Source organism: Scyliorhinus torazame, chromosome 11, assembly GCF_047496885.1.
Source record: "Scyliorhinus torazame isolate Kashiwa2021f chromosome 11, sScyTor2.1, whole genome shotgun sequence".
In the NCBI taxonomy this organism is placed as follows: domain Eukaryota; kingdom Metazoa; phylum Chordata; class Chondrichthyes; order Carcharhiniformes; family Scyliorhinidae; genus Scyliorhinus; species Scyliorhinus torazame.
Window position 1 is genome coordinate 103,407,250 of NC_092717.1, and position 18,527 is coordinate 103,425,776.

The 18,527-nt window shown below is 41.7% G+C and overlaps 2 protein-coding genes across 2 annotated transcripts in view; one reads left to right on the plus strand and one right to left on the minus strand.

Moving 5' to 3' along the window:
* Positions 1-4,829, plus strand: part of LOC140385427 (somatomedin-B and thrombospondin type-1 domain-containing protein) — a 62,481-nt gene extending 57,652 nt beyond the window's left edge. Inside the window, exons 3-5 of the mRNA XM_072467566.1 lie at positions 768-846; positions 2,978-3,154; positions 4,416-4,829. Coding sequence (XP_072323667.1) covers positions 768-846; positions 2,978-3,154; positions 4,416-4,533 — 374 coding nt within the window. The 3' untranslated portion in view covers positions 4,534-4,829. The remainder of the gene's footprint in view (positions 1-767; positions 847-2,977; positions 3,155-4,415) is intronic.
* Positions 4,830-15,309: 10,480 nt separating this feature from the next.
* Positions 15,310-18,527, minus strand: part of terf1 (telomeric repeat binding factor (NIMA-interacting) 1) — a 97,240-nt gene continuing 94,022 nt past the window's right edge. Inside the window, exon 10 of the mRNA XM_072467567.1 lies at positions 15,310-17,297. Within this exon, the coding sequence (XP_072323668.1) occupies positions 17,121-17,297 (177 nt within the window). The 3' untranslated portion in view covers positions 15,310-17,120. The remainder of the gene's footprint in view (positions 17,298-18,527) is intronic.

Here is an 18,527-nt window from a genome sequence, read left to right on the forward strand (position 1 = left end):
TGAACCCGGGTCCTCAGTGCCATAAGACAGCAGTGCTAACCATTGCACCTTTGTGCCGCCTGACCGGGTTTGATTCTAACCTTGGGTGACTATCTGTGTGGAGTTTGAACATTCTCTCCATGTCTGCATGAGTTTCCTCAGGGTGCTCCGGTTTCGTCCCACAGTCCAAAGATGTGCAGGTTAAGTGGATTGGTCATGATTAATTGCCCTTAGTGTCCAAAGGTTCGGTGGGATTACAGGGATAGGAGAGATTGGGCCTAGGTAGGTGCTCTTTTGAAGGGTCGGTGCAGACTCGATGGGTCGAATGTTCTCCTTCTGCACTGTAGGGATTCTATTTTTTTAAAAATATTTTATTCTCCTTTTTCACATTTTCTCCCCAATTTACACCCAACAATAAACAATAATCAGTAATGAATGCAATGTCAATCCCCATATCAATAACAATGATCCCACCCTCCCACCAAATATTAGCCCGCATGTTAACATAAACAAATGACAAAAAGGAATCAGGAATCACCCAGTCACCATTAACACATACAGTCCCCCTCCCCCCAACACTCCCAGCCCCCATCCCCCTCTAATGTTCGATGTAATCCAATTCTCGAAAGTGCATAATGAATAACGCCCATGAATTGTAGAACCCCTCCATCCTTCCCCTCAGTTCAAATTTAACCTTCTCAAGAGTCACTGTAGGGATTCTATGATTCTATGAAATAATTTATCTGATATGCAGCTTGTGATTCACCCTTTTGGTTTTACTGTTCTAGTTCCTGCTTTTATAAGCACAACAGAGTACAATAGAGAGAGAAGAAAGCATGTTTTGCTTGAAGATAAAGAGATTCCTGGGTGAGTAGCAATCTTCCTTATAATGCCAGTTTATCACTCCGAACAAAACTTGCTGGGTATTAATCATTCATAAAATAGTCAAATGGAATAGTTGCCTAAACCTTTACGATGCCGCATTACAAATAAGAAAGTAATTTTATAACTATGATTGGTATTTTAGTGTTTGACAAAAGGTTTCTGCTGGAAGTTGAAACTTATTTTCAATTGCTGGTGACCTTAATCTATATTTCCAGAATATTAGCCTTTTATTTCAGATTTGCAACATTTGGATTTTCTAATTTAAATAAAACAAAGAATATGCAATGGCAAAGCTGACCTGATTGATACATTTATTGCATTTTTGCATACTATATTAATTTCATGGTGAAGTAACTGAGCTGATTAGACTGGGCCCATATGGATTTGTAAAGATTAGGCTATATCTAATGTATCTAATTTCAATTAGAAGTGCTTATTTTCTTGACCTTCGGAGGAGAGCCAACTGATGTCCTATTTGAATTTTTAAGAAAGTAACTAAAGTAGCAAACAAGAGAAATTCTATAGAAGACTTGGGTACCTGATAAAGTTCAGTATAAGAGATTGTTAGCTAAAATTAAACCTCATGGAATTGAAGGCAAATTATTGACCTGGTCAAAGAGTGGTTAGGCAATGGAAGTCTGAGATGAAAATAGGCAATGGAAGTCTGAGATGAGTAATAATGGATATGTAAATTGGAAAGAAGTGAATAGTCCCATAAGCAGGCAAAACTGTAGCAGATGGATTTTAATGCAGATATGCGTGAGGTTAATCATTTTGGACTATGAAAGGATAGATCTGAGTAATATTTAAATAGTGAAAAGTGGGGGCAGCACGGTGGCACAGTGGGTTAGCCCTGCTGCCTTACGGCGCCGAGGTTCCAGGTTCGATCCCGGCTCTGGGTCACTGTCCGTGTGGAGTTTGCACATTCTCCCCGTGTTTGCGTGGGTTTCGCCCCCACAACCCAAAAGATGTGCAGGCTAGGTGGATTGGCCATGCTAAATTGCCCCTTAATTGGAAAAAATGAATTGGGTACTCTAAATTTATAAAATAAATAAATAAATAGTGAAAAGCTAAGAATAATGGAGATCAAAAAAAAATGTAAGGGTCTATGCATACTGAAATGTAGTAGTCAGGTACAAAAATAATCAAAATCCTGAATGAAATGTTAGCATTTATAATAAGGGCTTGAATAAAAGTAGAGGAAGCCCTGCTACATTAATACAAGTGTTGGGGACAACACCTTACAAATGATTTTTTAAAAAGTTATTTCACAGGATATAGGCATTGCTGGAAAGGTCAGCACAGCATTTATTGCCTATCCTTAAGTTTCTGTGTGGAGGTCGTGGTGAGCCATTCTTGAACTATTACGGTCTGTGTGATGAAGGTACTCTTACAGCTCCATTAGGTAGGGAATTCCAGAATTTTGACCCTACAAGGATGAAGGAATGGTGATATATTTCCAAGATAGGATGTGTCTGGTTTGGATGGGAACTTTTCAGTAGTGTTCCCATCTGCCTGCTATTCCTGTCTTTCCAGGTTTGGGAGGTGCTGTCAACAAGGCCTTGGTGAGGTGCAGCAGCGCATCTTGTAGATGGTACACACTACAGGTGTGTTGCACTGGAGGTAGAAGATATATTGACCTTTGAAAGGGTATTGCGCGGATTCACCTGAATCCAGAACTTCCTTGGTTAGATTGTGAGGAGAGAAAGGGCTGTGTTCAATGGAATGCATAGGGCTAAAGGCTGATTTGATTGAGGTTTTTAGCATTATGAAATGCTAAATGTAGGTAAAAAACCTTTGTCTATTGGGGAATATTATTTTAAAATCCAAGCTAGATCATTCAGGAGATAGAAACAGTTCTTCACGGAAAAGGTGGTAGAAGTGTGGAACCCTCTTCCACAAAACTAATGGATTCCAGCCCATTTAATAATGAAGTTGATAGATTTTTTTTCTTGCCAAGGGTGTAAAATGATATGGAGCCAGGCTGGTTGGATAGAGTTAGGATGCCAATCAACTATGATCTCATTGAATGACAGAACAGGCTTGAGTAGCTGGATGGCTCAATCTTCATCCTATATTCCTAATCCACCTTTATTTTTTTGTTATTCATTAGATATTGTACAGAGTTCACAATTGAATCACTGTCCTTCCACTGCACTGTAGAGAACCGTCCATTTGCGAGATGGATGCAGTATCTTCGAGAGGGTTACACAGTCTGTGTAGCATGTCAGCCACCAGCCATGAATTCACACAACCACCGTTGTCATGGTGATGGGGCAAGCGATAATCGGTAATTATGAACTCAACCACATTAATTAGTTAATTCACTGATGTGAATTCTTGAGTTTGGCAGTTTCTGAATCGTGTTCTATTATTGAACAGTATCAACCCGTTAGTAATTTCGTCTGATGAGCTAATTCTTTAAAAATCTCTTCATTGACACAAAACATCATTGCTGATCATTACATATCATCAAATCAAAAAGTGCATAACATTTGGAATACATCTGCCTCATTTCCTATGTATAGCATGCATTTTCTTTTTTAAAAATAAATTCAGAGTACCTAATTCATTTTTTCCAATTAAGGGGCAATTTAGCCTGACCAATCCACCAGCCTGCACATCTTTGGATTGTGGGGGCAAAATCCACGCAAACATGGGGAGAATGTGCAAACTCCACACGGACAGTGACCCAGAGCCGGGATCGAACCTGGTACCTCGGCGCCGTGAGGCTGCAGTGCTAACCCACTGTGCCACCGTGCTGCCCTCGCATGCATTTTCCAATATATGTTCTCAGTATATCCATACACAGTATATCCATACACAAGTCACTATACATAGTGACTTGTGACAATAGGACATCACAATATATAGTGCTACATTTTGTTACAGGTGAAAATAAATCTTTAAAAATCAAGAAAATTAGTATCAAATGATGGCTATGCTAGCCTGGCACTAGAAATTTAGAACTACAGTTGTCTCCAGGAATTTACATTTATCAGCAATTGTTGTTTTTTCCTATTTAGATCACATGAACACATTCAAAACTTGGGCAATGGGTCACGTTGAGACATTCAATACTTGGGCAGTGGACCATTGAGGCACATTCAATACTTGGGCAGTGGACTATTGAGGCACATTCAATACTTGGGCAATGGATCATTGAGGCACATTCAATACTTGGGCAATGGCTTTAACAAGACAAGCCATCCAAGAACATTGATACATGAGATCCATCAAAACATACTTGTATATGTAAAGATCAGTTATGTATTTCACAGGTTGAATGCACAAATAAGACACCTGTTTCTGACAGGCCTGCTTCACTTTTCCATCTTTTCTTGTTTTTCATTTCAATTTTCCAGTTGCATAGGAGATCAGTTTAGAATTTTTTTAGTTTGTTCTCCGGTTTATTTTGTTCTTGTTGAAGCTAGTTCGTTCTGTATATGTATACTTGTTTCATCGATGCATCTTTCCATATGTACTGACAAAATTTGTACTGGTGTTAGGGTAATTATTTATATATTTTTTCATGTTTCCATTTCTGGCAGGACTCATATCTTCCAGTGGCAAGCAGTGGGTAATTATCAATGTAGAGGAACCTGGAAAAAAGTACGTGAGGTGGCACAGTGTTCATGCCCCATTGTCCATAGCTTTATATTTATTTGAGAAGTCATTCCTTAACCTAGAAACTTTACACACTTAAGTTATAAACTGTTGTGTTACGTTAAGGTTAAACTTATAACAATCTGACAAAAACACCACTCATCCTACTTTCAAGATCGCATTGTGGAAATATTACTGTAAAACAGCACTGATCTATCTGATTGTGAATGATAGACCAGTTCAAACGTTTAATAAAATTGGCACAGGTCTGAAGACACAATCACTAAACTTCTGTGAATTCTGTACTGCATTCTTGGGGTTTAAGCTTTTGTTTAAAAATAAAAATGCCTTGTGACATACTGCAGACATTCAGGAATTCCACTTAAATTGATGATGTGTTTTCTTTGTTTTTATAAATTAATTTAAATCAATAAGAATACATTTTGGAGACTTGTTCTTTTGATTCAAATCTGGTCCTGACAGGGGGGAGAAATAGTTCAGACAGGGCAAATCCAACTCCCACTGGAGATGTCCAAAACACCAACTTGCAACAAGTTCAGTAGTGACTGAGTAATCTTACTGACAAATCTGTAATATTAAGTGTGGATTTAAATGTTATGGTGATTTAGTGGACACTGCTTTCCTAATGTAGGGGCTTAGGTACATTCACTGGATTGGTGGAGTGAGTTCTGCATTCAATCTGGATACTTTACATCACCTTGAGATGCAGGATCAAATAGGCAGAAAAAACTGTTCATCAACACATTTTCTAAGTATAGAATTAAATGTGTATTTTTGGACAATCTACCCAATACCAATTTGGAGATTGCATAGTAGTTATTCATACTAATAATGATTGTTACAAAGTAAATTAGAAAAAAAGATAATTGAAAGAATGTTTGGTCATGTTGCTTAAGATGCACAGATTTTTTCTGACTCAAAGGAATAATAAAAGTTGGGAAGAATGTGAAATAGGCATCTTAAAGATAGAGGAAAACAATGTGAACCACATTTTTCATGATTCTTGATGAAGCTCTAAATAGTTAGTTTGGGATTCTGTGAACAGTAGTGCTACTGTGCGTTGGCAGTGGAGGGAATGAATGCTTGTAGATGGGGTGGCAATCAAATGGGCTGCTTTGTCCTGGATGGTGTCAAGTTCTTGTGTTGTTGGCAAAGGGAGAAAATATTCCATCACCCTCCTGACTTGTGCCTTGTGAACAGACACTTGGGGAGGGTGGCGGGTTGAGCGTCAGGAGGTGAGCTACCCAGCACAGAATTCCTAGCCTCTGACCTGCCGTTGTCGCCACAGTATTTGTATTTGGGCGGCACGGTGGTTAGCTCTGCTGCCTCGCAGCTCCAGGTTCCTGAGTTCAATTCCGGCCTCGGGTGACTGTCTGTTTGGAGTTTGCACGTTCTCCCCATGTCTGCATGGGTTTCCTCCAGGTGCTTCAGTTTCTTCCCACAGTCCAACGATGTGCAGCTTCGGTGGATTGGCGATGCTAAATTGCCCCTTAGTGTCCGAAACATTAGGTGGGGTTACTGGTTTATGGGGATAGGGTGGACGCGAGGGAAAGAGTGGAGGCATGGGCTTGGGTAGAGTGCTCTTTCCAAGGGCTGGCGCAGACGCGCTGGGCAGAATAGCCTCCTTCAGCACTGTAAATTCCATTCTATAATTCTATGTATGGCTAGTCCAGTTCAGTTTCTGGTCAATGGTAACCCCCCCGCCCCCCCCCCCCCCAGAATGTTGATAGTGGGGGAATTCAGTGATGGTTATGCCATAGATTCTCTCTTGTTGGAGATGATCATTGCCTGGCAGATGTGTGACATGAATGTTATTTACCACTTGCCAACCCAAGCCTGGATATTGTCCACGTCTTGCTGCATTTGGACATGAACTTCACCTGATCATTTCATATTAGCACAAAAAAGAATTGATGCTTGGTGGTACAGACCTTGAAGTTTGCTGAAAACAGAGATGTGTTACTGCAGCTCTTCACCTTGCACTCAGCAGGACAAATGAAAGAATGCCAAATTTCAAATGATCACAATTTTTACTACAGGAGAAAAGGGTGCTGATTGGTTGACAAGTTAACTCTGAATGGCTGAGACTTTGCCTCGGAGAAAACAGCAGCAATTCAGAAAAGATGCAACTTTGAATTACCAGGGAGGTTGGGGAGCCATTCTTTCCTTGTTGCCTTCTAATGACAACACCATGGTCAATCAGAGCCAACATGTAATCACCACACTTTTCTCCTGTAGTACGAGTTATCACAATAATTTGAAATTTGGCAATCTTACAATTGTTCTGATACGAATTGCAGAGGGAAACTGCATTTGTCCATGGTCGAGTTCAAATATGGGGTGTACATTTCTGGCTGACTTGGACTCGGACAGCCAGAGATTTGCCTATGTCACTTGTCAAGACTTGCGCAGCATCGGAGACTTGGCTGAGAGATGGTGATGGTGATTAAAGCTCCAGCTGATACCAAGCTCCAGGTGACTGATCCCAGTGAGGTAAGTGGTGTCCATGGGAATTAGTACTGGCCTCCCCGAACAGGTGCCCAAATGTGGCAACTAGGGGCTTTACACAGTAATTTCATTGAAGCCTACTTGTGACAATAAGCGATTATTATTATTAATTAAGCAGAACTCTGGCCAAAACTCTCCTCAGGGCTGCCAACTCTCCAGGATTTCCCTGGCATCTCCAGGAATCGAAGGTTACTCTGCAGGGTGGGGGCATTTGGCGACCGTCTGAGGCAGCCCTCAGGAACAGATCCAACCAAAGTCGGCAACCCTATACCCCTCTCAGCCCTACAACTCTCGGTCCTCAAACACCTCCACAGCAGAGGGACGGTGGGGGTGGTTCTGGTAAATGCCCGTGTACTGTGCCTTAGCATAATGTAACTCATTAATAGTGACTCACTGCTTCACGTTGCAAGGAGAGAATTAGTGACTCAATCAGCCGAGGGCACCCCATATCTAAGCGTGTGGCTAAAGCACGTCACTGGCCAATGCAATTGTATAAACCTAAAGGTGGGAAAGGTGAGGGATGAGAAAGCTGTCATGTCTCTGCTGTAACCACAGTGATCCAGAGGCCAGGTGTGTGTGTGTGTGTGAGATGCCAGCTCGGTTTATGATGTTTCTTTGCCATATAGGTTTAGCTGGCGTAGCAGCGGACCTCAAACCTGTTTTTCCTCCCCTTCCCAGAATATGGAGTTATTCTTCTTCAGTCTCCATTCAATTCCCACAAACTCTTGCCACATTTCTCAATGTCCAAAAAAGGATAGGTGGGGTTACTGGGTTATGGGGACAGGGTGGGGGCGAGGGCCCAGGTAGGGCGCTCTTTCAGAGGGCCGGTGCAGATCGGATGGGCCGAATGGGGAGGCCCATCGGCACTGTAGGAATTCTATGATCTTCCGGTTAGTTCCCAGCCACTGAGGAACATAGGACTTCTGAGCAGGAGTAGGCCATTCGGCCTTGATATAGCTTGTGGTCTCAACCCCACTTTTCCTTCCTTTGTCGCAACGTCTGCATGGCCTCGCCAATGTACCACACTTCAGGACATCCTTTCCTGCAGCGTATGAGGTAGAAAATTGCCATGGCAGGGTTGTGTGGTGTCGTGGTCGCTGTTCTGAAGACTGGGTAGTTTGCTGCAAACAAAGGTTTGTTTGAGGTTGCGTGGTTGTTTGAAGGCACCTATGAAGATGAACATCTTGCCAAGGTCATCCCCACACCCCACTACTTGCCTTCAAACAACCGCGCAACCTCAAACAAACCATTGTTTGCAGCAAACTACCCAGTCTTCAGAACAGCGACGACACCACACAACCCTGCCATGGCAATCTCTGCAAGACGGGCCAGATCATCAACATGGGTACCATCATTACACGTGAGAACACCACCCACCAGGTACGCGGTACATACTCGTGCGACTCGGCCAACGTTGTCTACCTCATATGCTGCAGGGAAGGATGTCCCGAAGCGTGGTCCATTGGCGAGACCATGCAGACGCTGCGACAACGAATGAAATGACATTGCGTGACAATTGCCACACAGGAATGTTCCCTTCCAGTCGGGGAGCACTTCAGCAATCAAGGACATTCAGCTTCTGATTTTCGGATAAGCGTTCTCCAAGGCGGCCTTCAGGATGTGCGACAACGCAAAATCACCGAGCAGAAACTTATAACCAAGTTCCGCACACATGAATACGGTCTGAACCGGCACCTTGGATTCATGTTGCATTACATTCATCGCCCACCATCTGGCCTGGGCTTGCGAAATCCTACCAACTGTCCTGGCTTGAGACAATTAACACCTCTTTAACCTGGGGTTACCCCTATCTCTGGATCTATAAAGACTTAATTACCTGCAAATGCTCACATTCAAAGCATTATCTTGCATCTTTGACTTTGTCTATATATATATATGTTTCTGGAATCTGTCTCTTCATTCACCAGAGGAAGGAGCAGTGCTCTGAAAGCTAGTGATTTGAAACAAACCAGTTGGACTTTATTCCCATCCTATTGCACCAGGTTAGAGGGATACGGACCCCGGAAGTGTAGAAGATTTTAGTTTAGACGGGCAGCATGGTCGGCGCAGGCTTGGAGGGCCTGTTCCTGTGCTGTTCTTTTTGTTCTTTTATAAAGGAAATTCAATTACTTTCCCTTTGGTGTGGAGATGCCGGCGTTGGACTGGGGTGAGCACAGTAACAAGTCTTACAACACCAGGTTAAAGTCCAACAGGTTTGTTTTGAATCACTAGCTTTCGGAGCACTGCTTCTTCCTCAGGTGAATGAAAAGGTGGGTTCCAGAAACATCTATATAGACAAAGTCAAAGATGCAAGACGATACTTTGAATGCGAGCATTTGCAGGTAATTAAGTCTACAGGTCCAGACGGAGCAACTGGAGAGTGGAATAATCCCAGGTTAAAGAGGTGTGAATTGTCTCAAGCCAGGACAGTTGGTAAGATTTCTCAAGCCCAAGACAGATGGTGGGGGGTGAATGTAATGCGACATGAATCCAAGGTCCCGGTTGAGGCCGTACTCGTGTGTGAAACTTGATTATAAGTTTCTGCTCGGTGATTCTGCGTTGTCGCGTAACCTGAAGGCTCCTTGGAGAACGCTTACCCGGAGATCAGAGGCTGAATGCCCTTGACTGCTGAAGTGCTCCCCGACTGGAAGGGAACATTCCTGCCTGGCGATTGTCGCACAATGTCCGTTCATCCGTTGTCGCAGCGTCTGCATGGTCTCGCCAATGTACCACGCTTCAGGACATCCTTTCCTGCAGCGTATGAGGAATACAACGTTGGCCGAGCCACACGAGTATGTACCATGTACCTGGTGGGTTGTGTTCTCACGTGTAATGGTGGTACCCATGTCGGTGATCTGGCATATCTTGCAGAGATTGCCATGGCATGGTTGTGCGGTGTCATTGTCGCTGTTCTGAAGACTGGGTAGTTTGCTGCAAACAATGGTTTGTTTGAGGTTGCGCGGTTGTTTGAAGACAAGTAGTGGGGGTGTGGGATGACGTTGGCAAGATGTTCTTCATCAATGACATGTTGAAGGCTGCGAAAAAGATGTCCTAGTTTCTCCACTCTGGGGAAGTACTGGATGACGAAGGGTACTCTGTTGGTTGCAAAATCCTACCAACTGTCTTGGCTTGAGACAATTCACACCTCTTTAACCTGTGATTATCCCTCTCTCCAGTTGCTCCATCTGGACCTGTAGACTTAATTACCTGCAAAGACTCGCATTCAAAGTATCGTCTTGCATCTTTGACTTTGTCTATATATATGTTTCTGGAATCCACGTCTTTATTCACCTGAGGAAGGATCAGTGCTCCGAAAGCTAGTGATTCGAAACAAACCTGTTGGGCTTTAACCTGATGTTGTAAGACTTCTTACTGTGCTTTCCCCTTGGTATCATTGTACATTTTCTGCAAGTCTGCCAATGCTCTCAGTAACTGGAATAGTCAAATTTATGATATGCAAATGTCCTAAATGCAGTTGAGTTTGTTTTTATTATAATCCTGTACAAGAAAAATTGTCTAAACATTTTACAGTTTATGGAGGTTACTTTTCAGTCTAGACAGTGCAGCTTACCAGTTCACAAACATTGCGAACCAAAAAATAAATTAAATTTAACTGAAGTAATACATTACCATTTAAGTATTGGTGAAGTTAGTGCTCCAAGGCAGACCTTTTAAAATATCAGTTGGTGTCAGTTTTCTGCTTTTGAGAATGTGCCCCTTTTGGATCATGTGCTTCCTCGTGGTAGCTGTTTCCAGCCTTCTGCTTATTTTGTCTATTTTTCCCCCACTTTGGTAATATCACTGAAGTCAGGCACTCAGGACAAGTATAGAATCAAACCTGCATCTTATTAGGTTATACCACTGCTTGCTGATGCTTTACTATTGCAATGCATTCTATTTTTAAGAACAACCGTTAGAAGCAACCAATCCAAAGAGCTCAATGGAATGCAGCGACCAACTTGATCATTTCTGACCGCAACCAGGGTGGTTCTTTTGGGCAATATTTTGGGAAATTCAGTTCAGTTGATACGAGTGCACCAATGAAAGTGTGATCAATAGGAGTAGCTAATTTCTCATCCATTGCAGTCATACAACACTTCACTTTTATTTAATTCATTTTTTTCCTTTCCATTTTCACTTGTCTGTCAAATCATGCACCAACTAAAATGAGAGGACAGATGGATTTCTGAACTGAAGAGGTGTGCAAGAACTATATGGAGATGACCATCCTATTGATTTTACCTCTATTCTAATTGAAAAGTCTTGCTTTCCATTAGCATTTCTCCACATCATGATTCAGACCAGAAACTGCAGATGAAACAAGATAACGTGTGCCGTTTTTTCAATTCTTTCATGGGAGCTGGGTATCATTTCCTCAACCTCTGCACCAAATCACTTCCCACCCTTGATGATTTCAACCTCTACCTTAACCCATCATGTTCTCTCTCCTCAGTTCATTGCCCTCATATCCTCCTTAAATTTCTCTCTATCTCTCTCAACCCATTTTCACCCACTTGCCATTTCACCGGATTTTGCTGGACCCATTATATCAATTACAGAGAAAGCCAAATCTGATCACTTTGTTGTATCACTTCCTGTGCACACCCTCCTTCCTGCCCAAAACCTAGCTCCTTCAGTCTCTGCCCTTTTGAAATTTACTTCCAACCTAAATTTCAAAATCCCAATTATCTACCCGTTGACCCTACATTTGCCACATTTCTGCAACGACTGATTTACTCAACTGCACCCTTACTTTCACCTTTGATGCTCTTATCCCCAATAAAATGATTCCTCTTTCTCATCTTGGTTATTCCACCTGCTAAGACCTCATTCTTAATTTCAAAGGACACAGACTTGAATGGGTATGACAGACAACTGTTTTGGCCATCAGGTCTAGCTCCCATCTACTCATTATTACAGGATCATCCTGGATTACAAAGATAACCTGGCTTCTTTTCTCTACTGCAAAGGGTCCTCTGAAGCCCCTCTCCCACTGGGTTCAAGGGACTCATGGATTTGTCATAAAAATTGAGACAATCCAGTCAGCTGCTTCTGTCACATCCCTCCGATCCACTAGCCCACCTGACCAAACTTCCTTTAATGCTCTCCCTGCTCTAGCTTTGAACTTGCATCTTTCTCTAGTTTTTCCCTTATGTGCCCACTCTGAGCACATTGTGCCCCTATTCCCAATCATCTGATCACTAACGTCCCCATCCTGGTCCTCGTTAACAGATATTGTTAACGGTTCTTACTCTATGTGTTGCTCTTCTCTCCTTTAAATCTGTAGTCATCACCTCACTCCTCAAAGAAAAACTCTTAACCCTATCATTCCTGCAAACTAATGTTTACTCCAACCTCCCTTTCCTCTTCAAATTCTTTGAATATGTTGTCGCCTCCCAAATCCATTCCCATCTTTGAATCCGTTCATCCAGGTTTCCACTCCTGCCGCTGTGTGGAAACAATTCTCACCAGTCATAAATGACATCCAACATAACTGTGACAAAGGTAAACTATTACTGTTATTCTCGACCTGCCTGCAGCTTTTGATATGGTTGACCATTATGATCCCAGTTGATTTTACTAATGAACAGGAAGATCCTAGAACAAAACCCTGCCTCAAATTATCGCAACTTTTTTAAAAAAGAAAACGTGCCAATTAGCTTTGAACAGAAAACATGAAAGGTTTGACCATAATGCAGTGCTCCTTCACCCATGAAACATGAAAGACGGGGATTCTCCAGTATGCCAACTGTGCTTTCCTGCACGGCGTGCCCTCACCAGCATCCTCCGCTCCGGGAGCCGGCCAATGGGATTTCCCATGTTGCTATATTTACTTGCTATAAATATGGCGGTTAATAAGGTTGCCTTTCTTAATCCTAATTATGAGTATGCTTTCAGAGTCGCCAGGTATCTCTCGATACCGCCACAAGGTTTAACCGAATACCGATCAAAGAGCAAATACACCAGTTAGTTAGTTCAAAGTCAATACTACTTTATTTACACGCAGTATGATTTACTCATGCACAATAACACTACAGGCTAAACTACATCTATCACTAACACCTATACTTAATTTCGGGTGCCCACTTAGGTCAGAGGAACAATGGCCGTTGTTCGGATCTGAGGCTGTTGGGTTCGAAGAGGTAGCAGGAATACAGCTAAGGTCGTCAGTCTGTTCACGAGCGTTGAACTTGAACTTACTTGCTTCTGGTGGTGCAGGTGGAAGGGTCTCTCCGCTTGAGAGCCAAATCCAAGAGACTGAACCTCTGGCGGGGGTTCCTTCTTATACTCGGAGGGGCTTCGCGCGCTTTTAGGCAGGCCTATGTTCTATAGTGTAGATGGGCTTTAGAGTGGCTTCACAGGTCGGCGCAACATTGAGGGCCGAAGGGCCTGTACTGCGCTATAATGTTCTAAACTTGGTCCCAATTAATTGGGCAGCTTTTTGATCACTGCCATCGATCTGAGCCAATAAAGGGGCGGATGCCTTGATGGCTGGGCATGTCCTAAATGGCCGTTGGCCTTGCTTTGTTTGTGTCTTCGTGCTGGGGTAGTGGCGCCGGACTGTCTGGGACAGGATCGGCTACCTGAGCACTGGTTCTTTGTTTCCCGGAGATGTAAATCGGGCCGAAGTTTCAGTTCCGTCTGCAAACTGCCTTCCAAATATACATTTAGTCTCTGTGTCTGCTTGTTGCTTTGCATTGTCCATTTTTCCCTGTATGCTCTGCGAGTGTCCATTTTATATACTGAAAGTGGCCATCCCAGATGGCTACACTCATAACCAATAATCGTTATAATTCCTGGATGCAGATTTGATCCAATGTATTCCTGGCTGCCCTCCCACATTCTATCCTCTGCAAATCTGAGGGCACCAAAGCTGTTGCCCACATTTTAACTTGCTAAAAGTCCCCTTTTCCTGTCATTCCGTGCTTGCCTTCAGCGGATCCTGGTCAAGCAACATCTCAACTAAAAAAATCTTTTCATTTTCAAATTGCTCCTTGACGGCCTTCTTTTCTCAGTTATTTTCCCCAGCTCCACGAGAGCTCGGACTGCTTCAATATCCAAGGAATCTCAAATCACAGAATTGTTACGGCGCAGGCCATTTGGCCTACCGTGTGCACACTGGCTCTCCTTGTGTAACTTACTGGTACTGAATGTTGTGCAATCATCAACAATCCCACTTCTGACCTTATGATGGAGGGAAGGCCATTGATGAAGTAGCTAAAGGTGGTTGGGCCTTGGACTCTACTGAGAACTCCTGCAGTGATGTCCAGGCACTGAGATGATTGGCCTCCACAGACACAACCATCTTCCTTTGTGCCCCTTAAGGCTCCAACTAGTGGAGAGTTTCCCTGGTTTTCATTGGCTTCAATTTTGCCAAGTTATTTAATGCCACACAAATTCAAATTCTGCCTTGAAATCAAGGGCATTCTCGCTCCTATCTCATTTCTGGAATTCAGATCTTTTGTCTTCATGCCGGTTCAAATCTGCAACCAGGAATTAGAAATGTAACTTACTGGCTATGCAATTATTCATTGAAACCTAATAAATTCAATTATTTTACAAAGAAGAATGCTGTTGAAAATGGATATTTAGAACTATGCAGAAACAGCAAATTGTAACTATACAAGTAAAAGGATTTTGAGATCTCTTGTCCACACCATCACCTTCCTGTCACGCCTTTAGCTCAGTGGGCTAGACAGCTGGTTTGTGATGCAGAACAAGGCCAGCAGCGCGGGTTCAATTTCCGTACCAGCTCACCCGAACAGGCGCCGGAATGTGGCGACTAGGGGCTTTTCACATTAACTTCATACTTGTGACAATAAAAGGTTATTATTATTTGATCATATATAGTATTCACTAATCGAGAAGCCAAACTCAGGTAAATTGCTTTTGGTTTTTGTTTCTTCCTCTTGCAAAAATTGTGATCCTAAGAAAATCAGATTATCCACTTTTGCAGGCTTTGCAGTTCATGTATGGCCAAAGAAACGAAATGTTCACCGAATCTTGGGATGAATTACATTGGAAGGATGCAACAAGACAAAGTACCGACGGCACGTAGTGCAGTGGTTAGCACTGGGACTATGGCGCTGAGGACCCGGGTTCGAATCCCAGCCCTGGGACACTGTCCATGTGGAGTTTCCACATTCTCCCCATGTCTGCGTGGGTTTCACCCCACAACCCAAAGATGTGGTCAGGTGGATTTGCCATGCTAAATTGCCCCTTAATTTAAAAAAAATAATTGGGTACTCTAAATTTGTAAAAAAATAAATAAAATTAAGACAAAGTACCAGTAATAAATACTCAGCTACAGACTGTGAAGAACTGGCTCAGCATTCTTGCTCAAGCGATAAGTCCTTTAATTAACAGAATAATTCTTGAATTTTACATATTCTTTTTTTTTTAATACTTACAATGCTTCTAATCTACATGGGAAATTTGTCAATGATAGTATAGAACATGTTATGGCTAAAAGCTGCTTTGAATAACAAAGATGACATATAACAAATATTGCCACATCACTTTGGGTATTCTGGCATTTATAAAATACTGAAGGCATCTTAATGTTTGCAAAGTTAAATATGCAATGGAAAAAATAAATGTTCCATACTTAATATTAACAGCAGAATTGGGAGTCAGATAGGGGAAAAATGTTAATAATGAGATAAATACTGCAATTTGATCTCAAAGAACATTTATTCACAAAATATACAGATATTGGAACTGGACAATATTTTTATATTTTATTAAAACATCTCTCCCCCCCCCCCCAAATTTAAACCATGCTTGTCATTTGATAAGGGGCATGTAACAGAGACTCAAGTGCTGCTCTTCAGTTCCCTCCTACTGCAATTATATAAATAAAATTAGGAATACACCATCTTCTTACTGCACATCAAGTACACAACAGATTTTATACTCTGCAGTTAAATTACATCACAATGTGGAATATGCATAATGTTTGAGAATCATTTTTGAGAATCCTATAAAAATTGAGAATCCTAGAAAACCCTGAACTCCCATCATCTAATCATTCAGCCAATTAGAACATTTTGTTTCTGCTGGCAGATTTCTCTTCTCTTTCAACTTGGGGAAGATTTGGACTGAGATTTCAGACATTTCCACAAATTACTTTTGATTCACATTAAACTAAATGGGGCCATCACACATTTATGGAGTAAAACTGGTCCTGCCAGTTTTTGTTGTCTCATCACTAGCAAACTAGGAACTTGTAAAATCCATCGCAATGGTCTGTTCCAATAACAGCCACTGAGACAAGTGCTTGAACTCCTGGCTTTAAGTACAACATGTTAATAGGACATAAGACTACCAAATTATTTTCATATCCCCATCTCACACAGAATCTGATCATCACTGCCAATCTGTTCTTTTGTACCAATATTACTAAAATATCACTGTATGGAGATATTCCGTAAAACAATTTTTAACATGGCACTCAATTATAGCATGGTGTGAACTTTTCATTGCAAATTCTATGCTAAATGACAAACACCAAATAGAATATTCAGCACTTCTCACCAAACAAACCGATAGGCTCTCATGTTTAGTACCCAAGAGCAGGCTTTGGTCTAAACAGGCTTTCATACACAAGTCTTAAATAAATTGCTTCCCATTCACCAAGTTTGAACCGCAAACTCTGGGAAAGATTGAAAAACAAAATTGTTATGTCTCGACTGGTCTCTGCATTACTTTTAAGTAGCATACCATTAAGATACTGATTGGACAAAGGTGTAACGTGGAATGGTAGCTGACAAAGGATAGATTTGGGGACTATCAAAATGTAGCAGTGTATGCTCCCCACCTCTCCTTGGCTTGGCACATACAACAGAAAGATTATGCAGTTGTCCTATTTCACAAAGGACACATTTCATTACAAAATGCAAGACATAAACAGAAGACACAATAATGGTACATTTGAGAAAAGTAGTAGGAAATCCAGCTCAAAACTTATTGAATAAACATAGGTGTTTCAAAGTGATGGATCTGGCAGTTAAGTAGATTGATCCACATGTTACCATAAAAATGTGAAAAATGTCACCAGTCTATCTCTTCATTTATGATGGTGGCCAATCACTTTGTGAAATTTTTTACCGCTATATTTCTCAGCATTCATCATCAGAGTTGACCATGCCGAGCTTTTTCATGGTTCTCCATCTGTCCTTCAGCATCACACTGGTACGATTGTTAAATTCATAGTGCTCCAGAATCTTGCTCCAACATCCAGATCCAAATCTTCTTGCTCCTAACTTCAGTTGCGTGTCTTCGTTCCATGACCAGGGCTTTAAAATAAATATTTATTAAAATACGATAGAAGATGACTTGTGGGTATTTATCAATTGGATAAGTTAGAAGGGAAGCATTTTAATGTAGGCAAATGTGAGGTCATCCACGTTGGACTGAAAAAAGATTGAACAGGATACTTTCTAAATGTTGAAACACTAGTGACAGTGAGGGTCTAATATAGGGACATGAATTTGGACAGCATGTTGCGATGGACTGGTAGCTTACACGGCCAGCAGGATCAAGAGGTTGTTTTCATTTAGGAGTGGCTGGCTGATGAAGGCAGATTTGAAAGGGACAATAGATTCCAGGGTTGAGAGTGGCCAAAGCCAAAAAGGACTGAATTCTTTTGTGACAATGACACTTATGATCTCTAATAAATGCAAATGCTTCTATGCCATTTCGAATAGTTGGAATTATTAGATTTCAAGTGGGTAGAAACATTAGTTTTCCTTTTGTTTCCCACCTTCAAGACTGTGGACCAATGCATTTGTACCAAATCACCAAAGTGACTTCAACATTTCAGTATTTAATACAGTTAGTGCATGTAATATCCAGGATAAAGTCCATAACAACAGAAAATGACTTTGTTTGATTACATATATGGGAAGCAAAGGCCTACAACAGCACTACACAATTCTTTTTCCAATATGAACCCATTTTAACTCAGCACCACCGTTACAAGATATTTAGGGATGGGCAACAAATGCTGATCTGACAGCAATGCTCATACCCCATTAAAGAATAGATAAATTTGTAGATAGCTGAGAGACTCCAATTGAAGAGTCAGTAACAACTACCACATCAATTTAATTATTTGCCTTAAGTATTCTACATGGGGCCACACAAATCTTTTAGTATTGTTCAGAATTTGAAGCCAAGTTTAATTCTGCAATGCAAGAACTTGCCAACAATGTTTTTTAAATTTCACGAGTACACAGAATCAGAGAATCGTTACAGTGCAGGAGGCCGCCATTTGACCCATGGAGTTTGCAGTGGCTGTCTGAAATATCATTCTACCTAATCCCATTTTCCTGCCATATCCCCATAACCGTGCACATTCTTTCTTTAAAGATAGCAATCCAATTCCCTTTTGAATACCTCTATGAAACCCACCTCCACCACCCTCTCAGGTAATAAATGCAAAGTACTTGGCAGTATGGTGGCACAGTGGTTAGCACTCTGCCTCACAGTGCCAGAGACCCAAGTTCGATTCCGACCTCGGGTGA